The 19,969-nt window shown below is 36.8% G+C and overlaps 1 protein-coding gene across 1 annotated transcript in view; it reads right to left on the bottom strand.

Moving 5' to 3' along the window:
* The window catches only part of LOC125840878 (cullin-4-like), a 37,661-nt gene extending 21,688 nt beyond the window's left edge, over window positions 1–15,973 (bottom strand). The window contains exons 1-4 of the mRNA XM_049519851.1: window positions 15,528–15,973; window positions 4,221–4,336; window positions 3,800–4,146; window positions 2,448–2,628 (exon numbers count right to left, since the gene is read on the bottom strand). Of these exons, the coding sequence (XP_049375808.1) occupies window positions 2,448–2,628; window positions 3,800–4,146; window positions 4,221–4,336; window positions 15,528–15,870 (987 nt within the window). The 5' untranslated portion in view covers window positions 15,871–15,973. The remainder of the gene's footprint in view (window positions 1–2,447; window positions 2,629–3,799; window positions 4,147–4,220; window positions 4,337–15,527) is intronic.
* Window positions 15,974–19,969: the final 3,996 nt, after the last annotated feature.

Raw genomic sequence — 19,969 nt, 5'->3', positions numbered from 1 at the left:
CAGTCTAGATCAGGTATTGTTATTTCTCAACGCAAGTATGTCTTAGACATTATTGAGGAAACAGGAATGATGGGATGTAGACTCATTGATTTGATACTCCGATGGATCCGAATGTTAACGTCCTTCCAGGACCCGGGGAGGAAGGGGGGCACTCAGTAATCCTAAAAGGTATAGATGGTTGGTTGGAAAGAAAAATTATCTCACAATGACTAGACCTGACATCTCTTTTCTTGTGAGTGTTGTAAGTCATTTTATGACTTCCCCTTGTGATAGTCATTGGGATGCAGTTATTTGTATTCTGCAATATATAAAGTCAGCTCCAGATAAAGGACTACTCTTCGAGGATCAAGGCCATGAGAATATCACCGGATATATATATAGACGTTGATTGGGCAGGACCACCCTCTGAAAAATGTTTTATATCTAGATATTGTGTTTTAGTAGGAGGTAATTTGGTGTCATGGAAGAGTAGGAAACAAACTGTGGTTGCTCGTTATAGTGCAGAAGCAGAATATCGAGCAATGGTTGTAGCAACTTGTGAGCTAGTTTGGATCAAGTAGTTGTTGAGAGCACTAAAACTTGGAGAAACCGGTCATATGGAATTTGTATGTGATAATCAAAAGGCCCTTCATATAGCATCAAATACAGTGTTTCATGAGAGGATTAAGCACATTGAGATTGATTGTCACTTTGTTAGAGAAGAGATACTCTCCGGAGATATTGTTACAAAATTTGTGAAGTCAAGTGATCAACTTGCAGATATCTTCACCAAGTCCCTCATCAATCCTCGTATTAATTATATTTGTAACAAGCTAGGTACATATGATTTGTATGCATCAGCTTGAGGGGGAGTGTTAGACTATGAAGAAGTGTACGCAATCCTACCAAGAATAAGAATAGGAATAGTTTATAATATCCTACTTGGTAGGATTGTATTATAATGTCTATAAATAGGGTCTTTGTGTAATAATGTTGATACACAACTCAATAATATTCTTTTACAATATTCTCACATGGACCAACCTTGGGAAGGACATTACCTTCCCAAGTCAACAATGGTAGAAAAATCTTGTTTTAGAAGGATAACTGGGAATGGTCAGAGGGCACTTTGCAAGAGGCTTTCCCCACCCTCTTCAACATTAGCACCAACCAAAATAGCACAATAGAAGATACCTGGACAACTCCAGGTGGAACCTAATTTCCAGGAAGATTTTGAATGATAGGGAGGATGACAGAGCGGTTGCTCTACTTGGTAGAATAGGAACCTTCATAGGAACTACCAATGACCCTGATATTATCACATGGAGTCACAACACAGATGGCAAATTCTCAGTCAACAGAGTCTCCAGGAGGGGCCTTTCAAAGCTGACAGAAAGAGACAGAAAGTCCCTAGAAAGCTATTTGGAGAAGCATGGCACCTAATAAGGTGAATGTTTCTCCTGGTTGGTAGTAAGGAAAGCATGTCTTACCCATGAAGCTTTACAGAAAAGGAAATCTAACTTAGCTTCCATATGCCCTCATTGTATGGAAGCTATTGAAACAAACAGCCACCTTTTCCTCCACTATAAAGTAACCTCCCAGGCTGGTCCTTATTCATCACCTTGGCTGGGGAAAGCTGGACAATGGTAGAGCACACAGCTGATCTATTGAGTTGCTGGATCAGAAGGGGAGGGAGCAAAAGCCAAAAGAGATGGTGGAAAACTGTCCCAGCTTGCATATGGTGGACTATATGGAAGGAGAGGAATGAGAGAATCTTCAAAGGCAGATCAAACTCCATTCAGAAGATCAAAGGAAAATGTATTTCTACTTTATGTTTTTGGTGTAAAGAGCAATGTATAGTAGATGAAATACAGATAGTGGATTTCCTAGGTTTGTTGTAATTAGCTATCTATGTAATCACACTTTTGGAGGTGGCTAGCATACCCTTAATGCTGATGAATACACGTTACCAGTTTCAAAAAAAAAATATTAGCATGAATCTGTGATCTGCATAGATAAGATAATCCTTTTTAAAAAAAACTGGTAAATGTCATAGATAAGATAATCCTTAATTGGCTAAAAATTACATTTTTGAAGCTCATGGTTGTACAAATAGATAAATTTATAAAATTTTATAATATAACATTTATGATGACTTGCTTGTGGCAATTTGGTTTAAAAAATTAATATCTCTAAAAAGAAACAATAAAATTCTGGTCAAAATGGGGAGTTATGACCCTTCTTGACCCAAGCAAGCTTTGGGCAATATTGGGCATTGGCCCATCGATTCATTCAGCCCATCTTGACCAGCCCAACTTTGGCCCAAACTGCCCATTTGCCACCCAACACAGAGGGAGTACAAGGTGATATTATGGACGGAGAGGGTATTATTAACAAAAGAGAGAAACAAATCCATTATTAACATTTGTAGCTAAAAACATCAGGGTACAAGGAGTGGAGAAGCACACCTCCACGTGCTTCAAGTAATCTGGAACATCTGACTGTTGCATGTATTTGACGCCTTCAGCAGCATAAAACTCAGAAGTACGCTCAAGAAATGGCTTTTCAAAACTTTCAGCATAAATCCCCAAGGCAGTGAACATCTTCAAAAGATGGTTAAGCAGAGTTCTATCAACTGCCTCACCTAATCTGTAAAAACAAAACTAGAATGAAATATACTACCAGAAGGCTGAAATTATAAAAACGCAGTATCTTCTCGAATAGACCACCCACCCAAACAAAAAAAAAGCATACCCATTGTGATCCCACAAATGGGGCCTGAGGAGGGTGGTGCATACGCAGCCTTACCTCTATATGGTGAAGGTAAAGAGGCTGTTCCGATAGCCCTCAACTCAGGTAAAGCATATCAAAACAGTAAGAAAAGGAAATACACCAGTGAACTAGCCATGCAGAAAATAATGGAGAGTAGAACAATTACAAAACAAAATAATATGATAACCAAAACAAAGGAAACAAGAAGCAATAATAAAAGCGAAGAACAAGATAGTGGAAGAAGTAATAATAATAATAATAATACTGATAAGGGAAACTAGACAACTCTCCACTTCCTACTGACTTTTTACCCTGATCCTCGACCTTCATATCCTCCTATCTAGCGTCATGTCCCCAGTAAGTTGCAGGTGTGTCATGTCCCATCTAATCACCTCTCGCCAATACTTCTTCGGTCTACCTCTACCTCTCCTCAGACCCACAATCGCCAACTTATCATATCTCCTCGCTGGGACATTTTGCATCTCCTCTTCACATGTCTGAGCCATTTCAATCTCACCTTGTCCACCACGAAGGCTAATCTTGCCTTATCCCGAATATCTTCATTCCTAATCCTATCTCTCTTAGTATGCCACACATCCATCTCAACTTCCTCATTTTCGCTACACTCATTTTATGGATGTGCGAGTTCTTGACCGGCAAACTCTCAGCCTCATACAACATAGCTCCTCCAGAAGATAAAGAGAAGAAAAAAACCTAAGCTTTAGCTATCTTCTTTTCATTCATTCCCAAATGAAAGAGAGAAACTCTGATACTGTCAAACATGGCATTGAAGAGGCAAAGCAACATTTGATGCATGTCAGGTCAAACGACTTCTCATTCCCTACCTCTGCAACAGAACCTATTTCTTTTTCCAATAGATAATATGCACTTAAGATCTCATTCTTCTAATACTTTAGGTAGTAGGAGTAGTCACTTGAACTAGTTAAGCACAATGCAACCAGACATCCAATAGAAACACATATATAAACAATCAAGATGAACCCACCAATCGCAAGATCATTAAATTCAACCATGAAAATTTCTTAACCTTTCGGTCTCAATCATCTGTAGGAGGCCAAAAACAGTTTTGTGTTCTACTTCTGAGGCAAGTGAGAGATGTTTGCGGAAAAGCTGCAAGCCCATATCCCACAATGAACGCACATTTGGGGTTTGTTTCACATATGTTCTATCAAGATACAAAGCTATTCCACGAATCATCAACATCTGATCACAAAAATCCTGCCAACACCTCTCAACAAGCGACAAGAAAACTACAAGATCTTCACTTTGGCCAACTAAAGAACGTAGCGCTGCAGCTATGTGTGATTCACACTCTTTTTCAATTCGTTGATATAGATTTCCACCCATTTTGTGCAGACAAAGGTCATTCACAGCCTATCAACAACAGAAAACTCAATCAGCACACTTTTATAAGCAACACTATTAGAAAGCAATGCCGCAACATGCACCTGATAAAGCTTTTCTAAGTCACATGGATCAGGCTGCTTCAAGAATATTGCACTAATAGCTGACTTTAGAGTTGCCCAAGTATTTTCCTCAAAGTTTGTCGGCAATGTAGGTTTTGCTTCAAGAAAAGAAAAATGAGTGAAAGGTTAAGCATATACAATGTTGTCTTCACATATTGAATTTCACTTCATCTACATTAATCCATAGCAGTTCAATGTGATGAAAGAAAAGAATGTATAAAATCTTCTTGGCCCAGACTCCAGCTTAAAAGATATGAAGTTATTCATGCCAAAATAATAATAAGGGAACTAAAAAGAAGAAAGATTCGACTTGATATAGAAAACAAACTATGTTAATCAGACAAATCCCTTCAAGTCAGTACTTGGCAATAACACAGAAAGCACATGGGATTCCAGCTTCTAATGTGATCATATACTTCAGCATGCTATTAATGAACTAGCATCTACAATTGATTTCTTTTTCTTCTTTTTATAAAGCTATAACGAGAGCCTCATTTATTTATAGAGCATCTTATCAGTAACCTTCTTCTTAATGTTCTTCTTTTATTACTATCTTTTTGGCTAATAACTAGGTAAACAGTGGCAGGAGCACTGGATAATGACAAGCATAAATCATTAAAGATTATAAAGAATAAATGACAAGCATAAATCATTAAAGATTATAAAGAATAAATGACAAGATAAATGAGATATCTATGGATAGTCAATGAAGTGGACCGAGAACCATGAGGTCTCAGTGAAAATCCCAGCAGAGGCAAAATCAAGTGATTTCTTCTCATCTGTCCAAGCCTTGGGGGACAGAGTTACCCCGTACCTGTGCTGGTGGGAGGTAGTAAGTACCCCATGAAATTAATCGAAGTAAATGCAAGCTGTCCCGGACACCATGATTAAATTAATCGAAGTACATGCAAGCTGACCCGAACACCATGATTATCAAAAAAATAAAATTAGATATATATAGAAGACAAAACCATGAAAAAATCAAACAGGTAAGGATACTCTGCAATGACATTCTACAATGAGATTGATGTGGACCAATTGAAAGGGATGTCCTACAGTTTGATAGCACTAATGTTGCAGGTGCAACTGAAAGGGACTCTAGAAAGAAATGTTAGGAAATTATCAAAAAGGCAGCTTCAATTCATGTGTTTCAGAAATGGCAAAAAAAATTAATGAAATTGAAGCTAAGTTAAGTTATTCAAACTTTCTCTGTCTCAAAGGCCTATAATCTCTTCAATTCTTACAGACTTAGTAATAGGGCACACTGAAAGAAAAAGATCTATACAAGAGATACCAATTAGTTGGGAATATGTTTTAGTCATGTTAGTTACTTTAGGTCCTATGCTTTCTAAGTCTTTTAGCCCTAGTAGAAATATTTATACCAGTACAAAATAGAGAACGTCTCATACTTTTTATTGTATTAATCTATATAATGTTGGCCTGAAATAAATTTAAATGGAAAACATATCAGTGATGATTCACATATAGCCAACTCAACTTGTTGGGGATTAAGACGTAGTTTTTGTAATCGAGCTTTCTTTCTAAATTTCTGTATTCAATAATTTTCTCATAAAAATGCAAGGACAGTCAACCATCATAAGTTTGTTTTAACCAAACATCATTATTTTGATCAAGTAAATAATATTATTTCGATCTCACAGGAGCACCAAAAGGAAAATAGAGACAGCAAGTTATTCCTCCAATATATAAAAATCATTCTCAAGCCCCTCAAACGCACTTTTATATCTCTCCCTCCATATAGTCCAAAGAAGAGTTGCTGGAAAGAAATTACTGCAATTAGAAGTCTATGTCTGGGACCTCGGGTCACATGTGGAAATTTTAATACACACAGATTTATGATAGAGAGAAGGGGATGTAACAGAATCACAAACAATATGGTTGTTTTTTTTAGTGGATTGAAGACATGGAATTACATGATCCTCATCTGATTGGAGGGAATTACACCTGGTTCAGAGGTATAAGTCATCATAGTGCAGCAAAATTAGATAGATTCCTTAACTCCATGGAATGGGAAGAGTCCTTTAAAGCCATCAGACAGAAAATACTGCCAAGAGTAGTCTCTGATCACTGCCCCATCATCCTAGATGTGGCAATTGGGAAAAAAATGTTTACTTCAAGTTTGAGAATTGGTGGCTTGAATGGGAAAATTTTAATGATTTAATCCAAAGATGGTGGAATGATTTCATGGTACAAGGATTATAGACTTAGCATCACGTTAAAGACGCTAAAACAGAAACTTAACCTTTGGTGAGCTAGTTAACAGAAAAACAGCATTCTCAATTATTAGCTGATCTTGATCACACTCAAGACATCAGAGATTTGAGTGAAGAAGAGACGATGATAAGGTCCACAATTCTAGTGAAACTGGAGGACTTGTCCATGAATGAGGAATAAAGCTGGAGGCAAAAATATACATCTTATGGCTTAAGCAAGGAAATGAAACAACAGATTATTCCAGAGGATGGCAACAGCCCATAGAAGGTATAACACTAGTGACAGATTCATAGACAGGGGAATTGAAGCTGTTGAAATTAAAATGGCCATGGTTGAATTCTACACAAAACTTACTCACAAACTGAAAGCTGGAGACCTTCTTTTGAATACTCTGAATATTCTAAGATTAATCAAGTAGAACAAGAATGGATGGAGAGACCCTTCACAGAGGTAGAAGTATTTCAAACAATTGGGCTATGTGCAGTAGACAAGGCCCTATGCCCAGATGGTTTCACCAAGGGTTTCTTCAAACCTTGTTGGGGGACTCTGAAAGAAGATTTGATGCAAACTTTACAAAATTTCCACCACATTGAGATCTTCGAAAAATCTTTCAATGCTACTTTTCATAGCATTGATACCTAAGAAGCATGGACCAAAAGAACTCAAGGATTTCAAGCCAATAAGACTTATAGGTAGAGTTTATGAGATCATCTCCAAGATGCACATTGAGAGAAATGAGAGACAATCAAGGGTGGGATCTCAGGTTTAGGAGACACTTGAACAACTGGGAAATTAACAGAGTGGCTGAACTACTCAACACTCTGGAGCAATACAAAGATTTAACTCCCAATGAGGACAATCTATTTTGGCTACCAGACAAGCAAGGCAGATTTTCAGCTGGTTCAGCTTACAAGACATACAAAGATCAGTCTCTCAGAGTAGTGGCTGGCCCTGGAAGATGATCTGGAAAGTCAAGGTACCCTTCAAGGTTGCATGTTTCACTTGGCTACTAGCCAAACAGGCCACACTCACCCAGGACAACCTTATGAAAAGAGATCGTCAATTTTGCTCTAGGTGCTCTTTTTGTGAATGTGAGATTGAGACAATAAATCATCTCTTTCTACATTGTAGAGAGACTGTGAAGTTATGGCAGATTTTCATCAATTTAAGAGGCATAAGTTGGACTATGCCAAGGAGCATCAAAGAGGCTCTAGCTTGCTGGAATAGAGATGGGAATCAGTCGGGACACAGGGAGAGATGGAAGATTGTCCCAGCCTGCATTTGGTGAACTATATGGATGGAAAGGAACCAGAGATGTTTCAAAAACAAGAGCTGCTCTCTGCAGAAACTGAAGATGAACTGTCTAGTCCTTTTCTTTTTTTGGTGTAAACACGAATATCCTCAAGAAGAAGAGGATATTCCTAGTATTTTAGATTATTTATGAAGCTTAGTAGGGACACCTCTCCCTCTGTAATTTTGTTGTAAGTATTACTGGAATACTTTTCTGAGTATTCCTTTTGTTCATAATACAAGTTACCTTCTTCAAAAAAAAAAATGCACATTGAGAGGCTGCAGACTGTTATAGGGAAATTGGTGAATGAACATCAAATGGGCTTCCTAAAGGGCAAGCAAATCCTAGATGCAGCTTTGCTGGCAAATGAATTAGTTGATTCTAGAACAAAACAACAAACTCCCGGGATCCTTTGTAAACTGGACATTGAAAAAGCTTTCAACCATGTCAATTGAGATTTTCTTTTCAAAATTTAAAGGGACATTTTTGGCTCCAAATGGATGAATTGGATAAAATTTGTGTGTCCAGTGTGAAGTTCAACTCCCAAAGGAGTCTCAGACACTGTGATCCTTCATCACCCTTCCTCTTTATCATTGCAATAGCGGGACTCAACTGCACAATTAGAAAGGCTAAGGAACATGGATGGATAAGGGGTTTTGCTGCATAAGCTTCCGATGACAGAGGGGTGGAAATCACTCATCTCCTTTATGCAGATGATGCACTTGTCTTTTGTGATGCACAAGTGGAACAAATCAGACACTTAAGAGTCATACTGACCATCTTTGAGGTTATTACTGGGCTATATGTCAACTGGCACAAAAGCTCCTCATCCAGTCAATCAAGTAAATGATATGCATCTTCTGGCTTCAAACCTAGGATGTCAGGTAGCTCTGCTTCCAACAAAATATCTAGGAATCCCTTTGGGAGCTAAGAATAAGGCCCAAGAAATTTGGAATGAAGTCCTAGAGAGATGTGTTAAAAGGCTTGCAAGATGGAAGAGTCAATACCTCTCCTTAGGGGGCAGATTGACACTCATTAATCAGTCATGGATGCCCTTCCAACTTACACGATGGCTCTATTCCCAATCCCCAAGTGCAAAGAGAAGATGATGAATCAATTGAGGAGAGATTTCTTTTGGCAAGGCAACAAGGAAGAAAGGGTTAAAATCTGGTGAAGTGGGATTGTGGGACTCACTGACTCTCAACAAGAAACAAGGAGGTTTGGGTATAAAAAACCTTAGTCAACATGTTAGAATATGAAAAGGAACAAGAATAGTATATCCTATCCTACTTAGAATAGGAATAAGAATATGAACACTATATAGAATCCTTCTTGGAAAAGGATTATAATGTAGTGTCCTAGTTGGATAAGTAGTCTAGTTGCATATATAAATAATCAAAATCATAATAGCAATTACAAAAAAAAACAGAGGTAGAAGTAACTCTGAAGTCTAAAGAGGAAGGAAAAAGACACAAGAAATCTGAAGAAGAAAAGAAGAAATACGTACTGGTTGGACTTTGGACTTTTCCCTGTTATTATCCCTTAAGATTCTAATGGTAGAGCGGCACAGATCACAATACAGGACGAGATGCATCTCAATGATTCCACTGTCGTCAAAATAATAATTCAACAAATGACAACTCCCTATTTGTGCTTCTGTTAAACACCCTAAATTGGGTTTTTCTTTCCTATACTGCATTTTCTTTTAAAAATACGTACAAGAGATTAACTCTAGCTTATCACAAAAAGATATCAAGTTACTAAAATTATGGTCAATCAACCTACTAAGACATTGGGTGTAAGTGTCCAAATCCACAGCACATGTCAGCTACAATGTTGTGGAAAGTGCTAGCTTCATCGCTTAAGCAAGGCGAGGTTTAGCGCTTCATGAGGGTTAGGCAATGTGAAGTGAACGAAGTTGTCGCCTCTGTCCGTGAAGTGTGATGTGAGGTGGAGACAAAGCAGACACTTCTTTTCTTATAAAAGCAATTTTTAAAAAGAAAAAGAATAGATGGGGACCTGTTTTAGAAATGTTCATGGAGCTTTCTCAGCTCTTCCTCCTCTCACTCTTCATCACTCATTTACTATATGCAGATGACCCCCTAAATTTTTGTGATGCTGAGGAAGACCACCTTAAAATATTGAGACTGATTCTTATTTTCGACGCTATGTCTGGGCTACATGTCAATTGGAGGAAAAGCTTCTTGTATCCAGTAAATGAAGTATCAAACATGGAAATTTTGAACTCAATACTGGGAGGTGAAGTGGGTGTCCTCCCAACCACATACTTGGGTATGCCTTTGGGGGTAAAATCCAACTCTATGGAAATCTGGGATGGGGTGATTGAGAAGTGTGAGAAGAGGCTAGCAAGGTGGAAGTCTCAGTACCTTTCACTAGGGGGAAGACTAACTTTGATTAATTATGTGCTTGATGCACTTCCAATATATGTGATGTCATTATTTCCTATCCCACCAGGAATCATCAATAGGTTGGATAGCTTTAGGAGAAAAATTTTATGGCAAGGGAACAAGGAAAGGAGAGGATATCACTTGGTCAAATCGATCACAGAAAAGAGAGTTGGGGGTCTGGGGATCAAGAACATGAAGAACCAGAGTAAAGCTTTGAGGATGAAATGGCTTTGGGAGTACTCAAATGATAATCAGAAACTGTGGGGCTCAGTCATAAAGGCAAAATATGAAGAGAGTGATAGTTGGATGACAAAGGAGGTTACCACCCCTTATGGCGTTAGCTTATGGAAATCCATTAGAGAACTTTGGAATGAATTCAAACCTAACACCAAGATCAAAGTGGTAGATGGCATAAAAACTAGGTTTGGAAGGATGATTGGCATGCAGAAGGAAATATGGAGACTCTTCCCTGACATCCACTATTTAGTTCTTCAGCAACAAAGTACTATAGCTGACTTATGGACTCCTCAAGGGTGGAATTTTGTATTTAGAAGACACCTCAATGACTGGGAAATTCCAAGAGTAACAGAATTTTTTAGAAGCATTGATCAATTTAGTGGTCTGGAAATAGGGCGAGACAGATTCCAGTGGTTGGGAAACAGTAAAGGGATTTTTAAAGTAGGTGCAGTGTACAAGAAGTTGAACCATCAAAATCTGCAGTTACTCAAGTGGCCCTGGAGACATATATGGAAAGCCAAGATCCCCTACAAGGTGTCTTGCTTTGTGTGGTTATTGGCTAAAGAAGCAGTATTGACACAGGAGAATTTAATGAAGAGGGGAATTACACTTTGCCCTAGATGTTTTTTCTGTGGGAAAAAACTGCAGAAACAGTCAATCATTTGTTTATCCAATGAGAAGTCACTAGCCAGTTGTGGAATCTATTCCTGAGACTTAAAAACATCTCCTAGTCCATGCCTGGGAGAATTTCAGAGGCCCTATATAGCTGGGAAGAAGCAGGGACACAAGCAAAAAACAGAAGTAACTGGAGAATTGTCCCTGCCACTATTTGGTGGACAATATGGAAAGAGAAGAACCTTAATGTTTTTGAGGATAGGGAGAGTAGTATGCAACAAGTTAAATTGAATTGCATTTTTTTTTAAACTGGTAACTTTGTGTCTATTGATAGAAACAGATCAGTACATGGGCTATACTAGGGCCATATTTACAAGTAAATCCAGATCCTATGATCCCATGTCTATAATGAATCTAACACATCAATAATAGATACAGGATCATTAGACCAAATATGATTACACCAAAAACATAGAATCAAGATACAATTCAATTTGATCTGTTCTATACTATTTTCTATGTTCTCAAAACACCTAGAATTTCTCTCCTTCCAGATTGTCCACCATATGCTGGCTGGTATGATTCTCCACCTACTTCTGCTTCTTACCAGAACCCCAGCTTCTTCCCAACTTTGAAGGGCCTCTGTAACCTTTCTTGGCATAGTCCAGGAGAAACCTTTTAAGGTTTATGAATAGCCTCCAAAGCTGACATGTGATTTTGCAGTGAAGGAACAAATGCCGAACAGTTTCTGCTTGTTCTCCGCAAAAAACGCATCTCAGACAAAATTATCCCCTTTTTCATCAGATTGTCTTGTGTAAGGACAGCTTCCTTAGATAGGAGCCAAATAAAACATGATACTTTGTAGGGTATATTCACTTTCCATATAGTTTTCCAGGGCCAGTTGACATTCTGTTGATTGTGACTCTGTGTTTTTGGTGTAATCAAATTTACTCTAATGATACCGTCTCTATCATTGATGTATTAGACTCATTATAGGGATAGATCGGTATTACTAGAGTTCCTTATGTAAATATGGGTTTCAGTACAACCTATGTACTGTTCTACAGAAATAGAAACAATTGCCATTTTCAAAAAAAAAAAATATAGTTCAATCTCATTGCTTCTACTTTCATTGAATTATCTGTGTCTTTTTTTCACTTTGTGCCACCACGATTTGAAGGTAATTTTATAAAATGGTGGTTATTAGACCAGGCACCAGCTATGTTGTATGGGGCAGAGTGTCGGCCGGTCAAGAACTCACACGTCCAAAAGATGAAAGTAGCAAAAATGAGGATATGGAGATGGACACTAGGTTGAGATAGGATTAGAAACAAAGATATTTGAGATAAGGTAAGAGTGGCCTCTATGGTGGCGCCAAGATAAGGGAAGTGAGACTGAGATGGTTCATACATGTGTAGAGGAGATACACAAATGCCCTAGTGAGGGGGTATATATTGGCGATGGTGAATCTGGGGAGAGGTAAGGGTAGGCCAAAAAAGTATTAAAGAGAGGTGATTAGATAGGACATAGCACACTTGCAGCTTATTGAGGACATGACCCTAAATAAGAGAATATGAAGGTCAAGGATTAGAGTAGAAGGTTAGTAAATAGTGGAACATTATCTAGTTTTTCTTATCATTACTATTCTTTTTTACTTCTCCTACTATCCTATTCTTCGGTTTTATTATTACATGTTGTTTCCTTTGCTTCGATTATCGTACTACTTGTTTTTTGTCCATTATTTTTCGTCGAGCTTCTTCACCACTGCATTTCTTTTTCTTACTATTTCGATATGTTTTTCTTGAGCCAAGGGTCTATTGAAACAACATCTCTACCTTCACAATGTAGGGTAAGGTTACGTACACACCATCCATCGCAAACCTCCCTTATGGGGACTCCACTGGTATGTTGATGTTTCCCAATTTGTTTATTTATTTAACTGGTTATACTGGATATGTTGTTGTTCTTGTTGAATCTTCTTTAGTTTGTCAATTTATTCAATTTGGTAATGCTCTTCAGCTTTTCTATCCTTCTTTTTATTTATACTTGCTTTGGTGCTTCTGTTTTATTTTATTTTGTCTTTTTGCAGTTTGTTAATTTGGTAATCTTTTGTTTTATCCCTTCTCTATTTTCTTTGATTTTGCTTAAGTTACAATGATTATTACCTCTTTACTTTTAAATTGAAAGACGTATTAATAGATACTATTTTGTTGAGTTCTTGTTTGTTTAGTTGTTTTAATTACTTGTGCAATGCCCATCTTGAGATTCCTTTTAGATTGTGCTTCACTTAAATGATGCAAGCATTTCGCTTCTCGCTTCACACTTTTTAGCGAAGCAGGCCCTTGTCACATTTTTCTGCTTCGCACTTTCAAACACCGGCCAGGTATAATAAGTTCAGTATCAGAGCTGGCCCACTACAGCTTAGTCGAAGCAAATGAAAGATTTGCCTGACAATGCTTTTTGAGAAAGAACTTCTCAGCAGTCACAAATCTGGTGTTGACTCACCTCTCACCTTTACTTGGACAGCTTCAAGAAGGTTGGCAGCATAATCACAGAATTATTTTTTATAAGTAGCATGACCAAAAATATTTGGAAGCAATTATTGGCCACAGCATCTTCGTCAACACAAGAATTCTACGATCCACACTAGTTATTCCTTATTTTCATATTTTACTCCTCATGTCCAAGATGGCATCTTAATGAGAAGAATGCATCTGATTAGAACAACCACCCTCACATAACCAACCAAAGAAATTCTTGAGGGGAAAGATGCATTTAATACACAATATTTTTTTCTTCCTCTAATAAATGAAGTGTAAACAAATTCATTGATATGCGGGGAAACAAAACCCAGCATACAACTGGTATACAAAACATTTGCGGAACTACACCAAAGAACAGTTCATATGCAATACTTTATAATGGTAATGTATATCAAAATTGCTCCTTTCTTTTAATTCTCTTGTAGCACGACTCAATCCAACACTATCTACCCTGTGTTTTAAAGGTTGTGTTTACTTTCCCTTAGATTGGACTTTGGAGAAACCCACAAGCAGTCCCTTTTGGATAAGATTTTGATCTACTGTGCCTGCCAATGCAAATAAAAAAACCCAGAATGATTAATGATTCTTCTTGTATAGATTTCTCCATCAGAAAATGATGACATGTCAGTTACTCAGTGTGCTTCTCAACCTCTTTTTGCATTGTCCAGTGGCGGCAGACCTATGGAACATGTTTCACATTATTATTGGACTCAGTTGAGCCATGAATCAGACAATCAGAGATGCTTATGTATGCTGGTGTTTATGGAGAGTTGATAAATCCACCAAAAGAATCTGGACAATGAGTGCTGCTTGTATTTTTTTGGTGTGTTTGGATAGAAAGGAATAGCAGATGCTTTGATGGAATCTCAACTTCAAACCACTTCCCAGATCAGGTTTTTCCTTGGAAACTAATATGGAAAGTTAGATGTTTACTTTGACATCTATAAATGGCAACGAAAACTTTTTGATTTTCCTGCTCTTAGCCAAGTTTATGATGGTATTGGAGCTAACTCACCTCTTATTGTAATTTTGCATCTTCTTGATGACTTTTTAAAATGTCATTACTTCACCAAAAAGTAAAAATAATGAAGTTCCGCACAAGCTACGAAAGTTGTGAGGAAAACACAAAAAAATATGTAAACATAAAATTGGCCAACTATTGAAACACTGGAAACTCAAGACAATGCAAGAACTAAGATTCTCTCATTGGCTATTAAGCATATGCAAGGGTAAAGTCAATTTAGCTCTTGTCTAAACTCTAGCGAGTAGAAGACAATACAAGCTAAAAAGAAACATCAACAACAATCCATGTAAATTGAGATAGCATGCACAATTCCTTGAAGGACTTATTTTATTAAAACAGCATCATCAGAATATCTCTGCCAACCAAATGTGCATATGTGTTCCTACAAAGTTCTTAAAGATTACTCATTAGCACACTATCTAATGAAATTCTATCATACCATAAAATGATACTGAATCTCTCAAGTCTAACTTCAGTAAACGTGCTAGAGAACAACAGCTGGGAGCAAATCACAGTCTTTACCTTTTAGTTGTCTCTTTAGCATAGTTTTTCTTCACCAAATTAACTATCTCTTATCAGGATAATGCAGAACTAATACTTTATAACTTAGTATCTGAAAATAATACAAACTTCCTAAGAAAGTACAACCCTAATTGCACATAGTTTCACAATAAATAATTTATTTCAGGTATAAACCCTTACTCAACCCTAAATGAGCAAGGAGCAGCACAAATTAGAACTAAAGCAGCAAAAGAGGAGAGCTTAAGTACTTTAAAAAGTTCCAAATCTTTATAAAGCCGAATACTTGTACAACTACAGCAATACTCCAATGCTAGATGCAGTTGGCTATATACACCATCACTCTCCATTTAGCTCCATTCATTCCAGCATTAAATTTTATTACAAAACTACAGAGGTACTAAGTCGAAATCAAACCTTTAAGGAGCTTAATTACGAGTTTCTTAGCAGGCTGAGGAGGGGTAGCTTTCTTGCGAGACAAATTGGCCGTAACCCCACCAGCAACTGAAGAGGCATCGATGTTGGAATCCTCCATCATGGAGGAGTTTCCAGAAGGGTCGTCGATATCGGAGGAAAAGTGAACGTGCTGACCGTTTTTGTTGTCAATAGAACAAGGTAGAGCTTGTGACTTAGCCTTCTTCATGGAAGAATAAGCTGGGGTTCGGCCGCCGGTTCCACCGGTGGTCGGAGTAGAGGAGGACGATGATGAGGGATTTGTGGGGATGAAGCGCTTTTTGGGGTTAGTGGTGGGTTGAGACATAGACGAGAAATGTCTAAGAAGAGCTCATTTTGTTCTTCTTTCTTTCTTATATTTTTATTAAAAGAGAAGAACAAACAAGAAAGAAATGCTCCTTAACCCAAAATAGTTTATCTATTATGTATGTAAAAAAAAAAAAAAAAAAAAGGGATTTTCCTTTCATTTTCCTTTTTAATCCAATTCTAGAAAAATGATTGATAGAATCGGTTTCAAAGGGTGAAAATCGATGGAAATCAACTTTTCTCGAATTCTAAGAAGTATTCTATCATTAAATTAAAAATATTATAGATTTAAACTGAAATTTTAACAAATTAAGTAAAGACTTCGCTAAATCGAAATATATATTTAAAATTTAAACAAAAACTTAAAATATGAATTAAAAGTAAGATCTGAAATTTGAGCGATAAAGTTTATTGTCAATGATTATCCATTTACTATGTGTTGATGAATGTGTCATTAGTTAGAATGTTCTTTTCTTTTGATGGAAATAAGTTTATTTTTTTATATTTTATATGTTATCCCTTATATGGTGGAAACTAATACATGGATCACTCTATCTTCATAGAAACAGTATTGTCGGCATATAAATATATAAAGAAGATGAAGATTATGAAAAAAAAGAGTTCTTAAGGGGTGATTTATCATGCATAAAGAAAATGAGTGTCAGAGCACTTAACTTTATTTTTTGAAGAATTATCGCTAATGCATGTATCTAAAGGTACATGTTAAATGATTTGTAACACCTCGAAATAATAGTATGTGTGCAATTAAGTTGACGTCGGCAAAAATCTATAACTTGAAGATGTTAAAAGGAATATTTGAAGCTCATAAGATTAAGACTATAAGGGATAATTTGGTATGGTGTATAAGAATAATGTCAAATAAAGTGTATTAGTAATATTTATATTAGTAATGTTTGCATTAGTTATGCTTGCGTTATTTCTTATACATTATTTCATTTGTATTAAAAATAGCATCTATTGCTTAATTTTTTTTAAAATATTTATTTACAAAGATACTCTCCACAAATATATTGGAAAAGATTTTAAAAAGATTTTGAGGGGCAATTTGGTCTGTAATCATACTAATGCATGCATTATATCTCCTTGAATTACTAATAACATGGATTTCCATGTATTATTTGTCATTCTACATATAGTACTATTTCATATGTAGTTATGCCCCTTTTTGTCAGGGATGCTGCATCTTTTGATTGATACAGACTCACGTACATATACACATGATCAGACCACTTAGGTTCCATATCTTCCACTATAGGTAAGCCCCTCTTTGTTTTTGGGGCTTCGTGTACATATTTTAGGAAGTTTTCTTTTCTTTTAAGGTATATCGAGGGTTTTGTCTCGTTGACACTATTTATTTATGTTTAGAGGCTTCTTAGATAGACGAATAGTTATGTTACGTTTGGACCTTTGTGTTCTTTGACAATGGTTTTAAATTTTTATGACTTACGATATGAAATTTGTTTTCTTATGAATTTTTTCTCTTCAAATGCTTTCAAATCTATTTTTCCGCTAATGTTTAGATGTATGCTCATGTATAAACTATGTTATGGGTACACTCAGGCCAGATGTGGCATCGGGTACCGGCCATAATTAGGGTGTAGGCGCGTGACGTGACAAACTTGACATCAGATTACTAGGTTTTCAAGTGACCTAAGATGTCTATGAAGTCGCGTCTAGTAGAGTTCTTCTTCTGGGTGTAAAGCGCGCCACATCTATAATATGGAGGCTACAGGACATTAGGAAATGCTACCCTTCTTTCATATTCTAGTTCGTACGATAGAGTTTAACTTTATGAAGTTCCTTCTAACTCGTGCGTTCACGTATTTCAGATCATGCCGCCAAAGTGTACCACTAGTCAAAGAAATACTACAAGTATTGGGATTCCCGTTGGAACTGATACATAGAGCAGGACATAGACCAAGAATGGAACTCGCTCGATAGATCAAGGCACAAGTGTCGGGGCTCAACTTGTGCTTGCTAACTGATGAGTCAAGGATTTTTGACTTATTTTAAGCTTCTAGTTCACCAAAGTAATGTCCATAATGCCCATTTATATTATTTTATCAAAATGTATTTGTATTTCAGCTATGAGAGCATAAGGATGATATGGAGATAAAAGATATCAAAAGAAACCAACGACTTTGAAAAATAGGCAAAGGCAACGATGAGGATCACCTACGTTAACTCAGCACATCACCAAGTGGAACAAGCCATAGATCATTGATAGAAAACATTTGGGTAAGGTTTTATGTTCAAAAGGAGGGAGAAAAGTGTGAAAGAGGAAAGACCTTGTTAATGCTTCAAAGTGGGTAGAGTCACTATAATCCAAAATTTTCCTACCATGCCCATTAGCCCCATTACAAGCCTTGAAAGACTTTTATGATCTCACGGGAGCTAGTTCATTGATCATTTGGAAAATATGGGCAAGCATATGGGTAGAAGCATGCATGTTATTATTCTTGTGAGCGTGAGATTTGTAGTGATTCTTAAATTGATAAATGCTTATGGTTTGTGAGAGCATGTGATCATTCTTTGTGTGAGGGCATTTGGATATTTTTGTTGAGCATAATTTTGCATCTTAGTGAGCTATTGTGAGCATTTATTTTGATTGATAACGACTAGTCATTACTTTAGGCTTTTAATGCATAATTGGAAGTTGTAAACTTAGAAACTAACTTTGTGATAGCACTAGCATATTAGCTCTCAAGAAGCACTCTTTGAAGACATTTTTGTTGAACTGATTGATATTATGTTTTACTTGAGGACAAGCAAAAGTTTAAGTTGGGGTGTCGATGAGTCGAGGATTTTAGACTCATTTTAGGCTTCTAGTTCACCAAAGCAATGTCCTCAATGTCCATTTATATCTTTTTCTAATCAAAATGTGTTTGTATTTCAGCTATGAGCACATAAGGAGTATATGGAGATAAAATAGATCAAAACAAGCCAAAGACTAAGGAAAATAGGCAAAGGGTGACGTTAAGGATGGCCCAAGTTAACTCGGTGCATCGCTGAGTGGAACAAGCATCGATGAAGGCTACTGTTCTCAGCCCCCAAGTCTATGTTTGGAGATGGAAAGGAGAGGTCAATGTATCACCAAATTGACTTGGTGAAGGACATTGGTGTTACTGAAAGTTACATGCAACTGAAGGAAAAATCAAATTCGAGAAGCCTGTTGTGTTTGGTGATGGAGTCAACTACTTGGTGCATCACCGACCTGTTCGGTGATCCCAACCATGCTCTCTAAGTGGACTCAAAGGGAAATTTTGTGAACAATTTTTTAAACGAATAAATAAATCATTGAAGAGAGAGAAATATAAGCTTCACTAATCTGGATTTTGTAGTAATCTCTACAAAACCTTATATTGGGAATGAACTTGTACTTGAACATTTGAGAAAACCATTTCAAAAATGTTATTTAGGGCGAGTCCCGGGCGAGTCTTGGGACGGAGCGTAACAAAAATGATCTGGGGTGCAAATTGAAGACATAGATCCATAGGGCATAAGTCTTAGAATTTGAGGCATAAGCTCCAAGAGTAAAAACGTAAGTCCCGGGGGTAAAAACGTACACCCTAGATTTTTTTTGTTTTATAACATTTTTTTGCTTTAAATCATATTTTTTACTATTGGTGTAATGATATTTCTCAAATAGTAATTGTAATACTTTTTTCTTCATTAATGGTTATTAGTACCTCTCTCAAATAAAAATCATAATATCTTTTTCTATATATTATAGGTTATTTATTAAAATTTATTTGTAAAATAATTGAAAGTTTTACTCTTACTTATTTTCTTAGAAATAAAATTATAAAATTGAATATACATAAGACTACGCCCCGTAGATCCATAAGTCTTATGCCCCGTGTCTCAGGACTTACGTCTCACTCCGTACTGCATAAAAAGTCTCGCCTCACACCCTCGCCTTTTAAAACACCGGAGAAAACCTTTTTAAGATTGAAGGTCTTAATGATTAAATTCTTAGGATTTCTACTCAATTTTCTACTATGAGTGATAATCTAGGTATATTTACTTTACCTTTTGTTATGACTAGCTTATCTCCCTATTCTTAGGGGGTGTGCAAT

The sequence above is a fragment of the Solanum verrucosum genome, unplaced genomic scaffold (genome assembly GCF_900185275.1).
Source record: "Solanum verrucosum unplaced genomic scaffold, falcon-dt-bn FXZP01000194.1, whole genome shotgun sequence".
Lineage (NCBI taxonomy): Eukaryota > Viridiplantae > Streptophyta > Magnoliopsida > Solanales > Solanaceae > Solanum > Solanum verrucosum.
The sequence above is the reverse complement of the archived record's forward strand: the minus strand, read 5'-3'. Positions and strand labels throughout refer to the sequence as shown.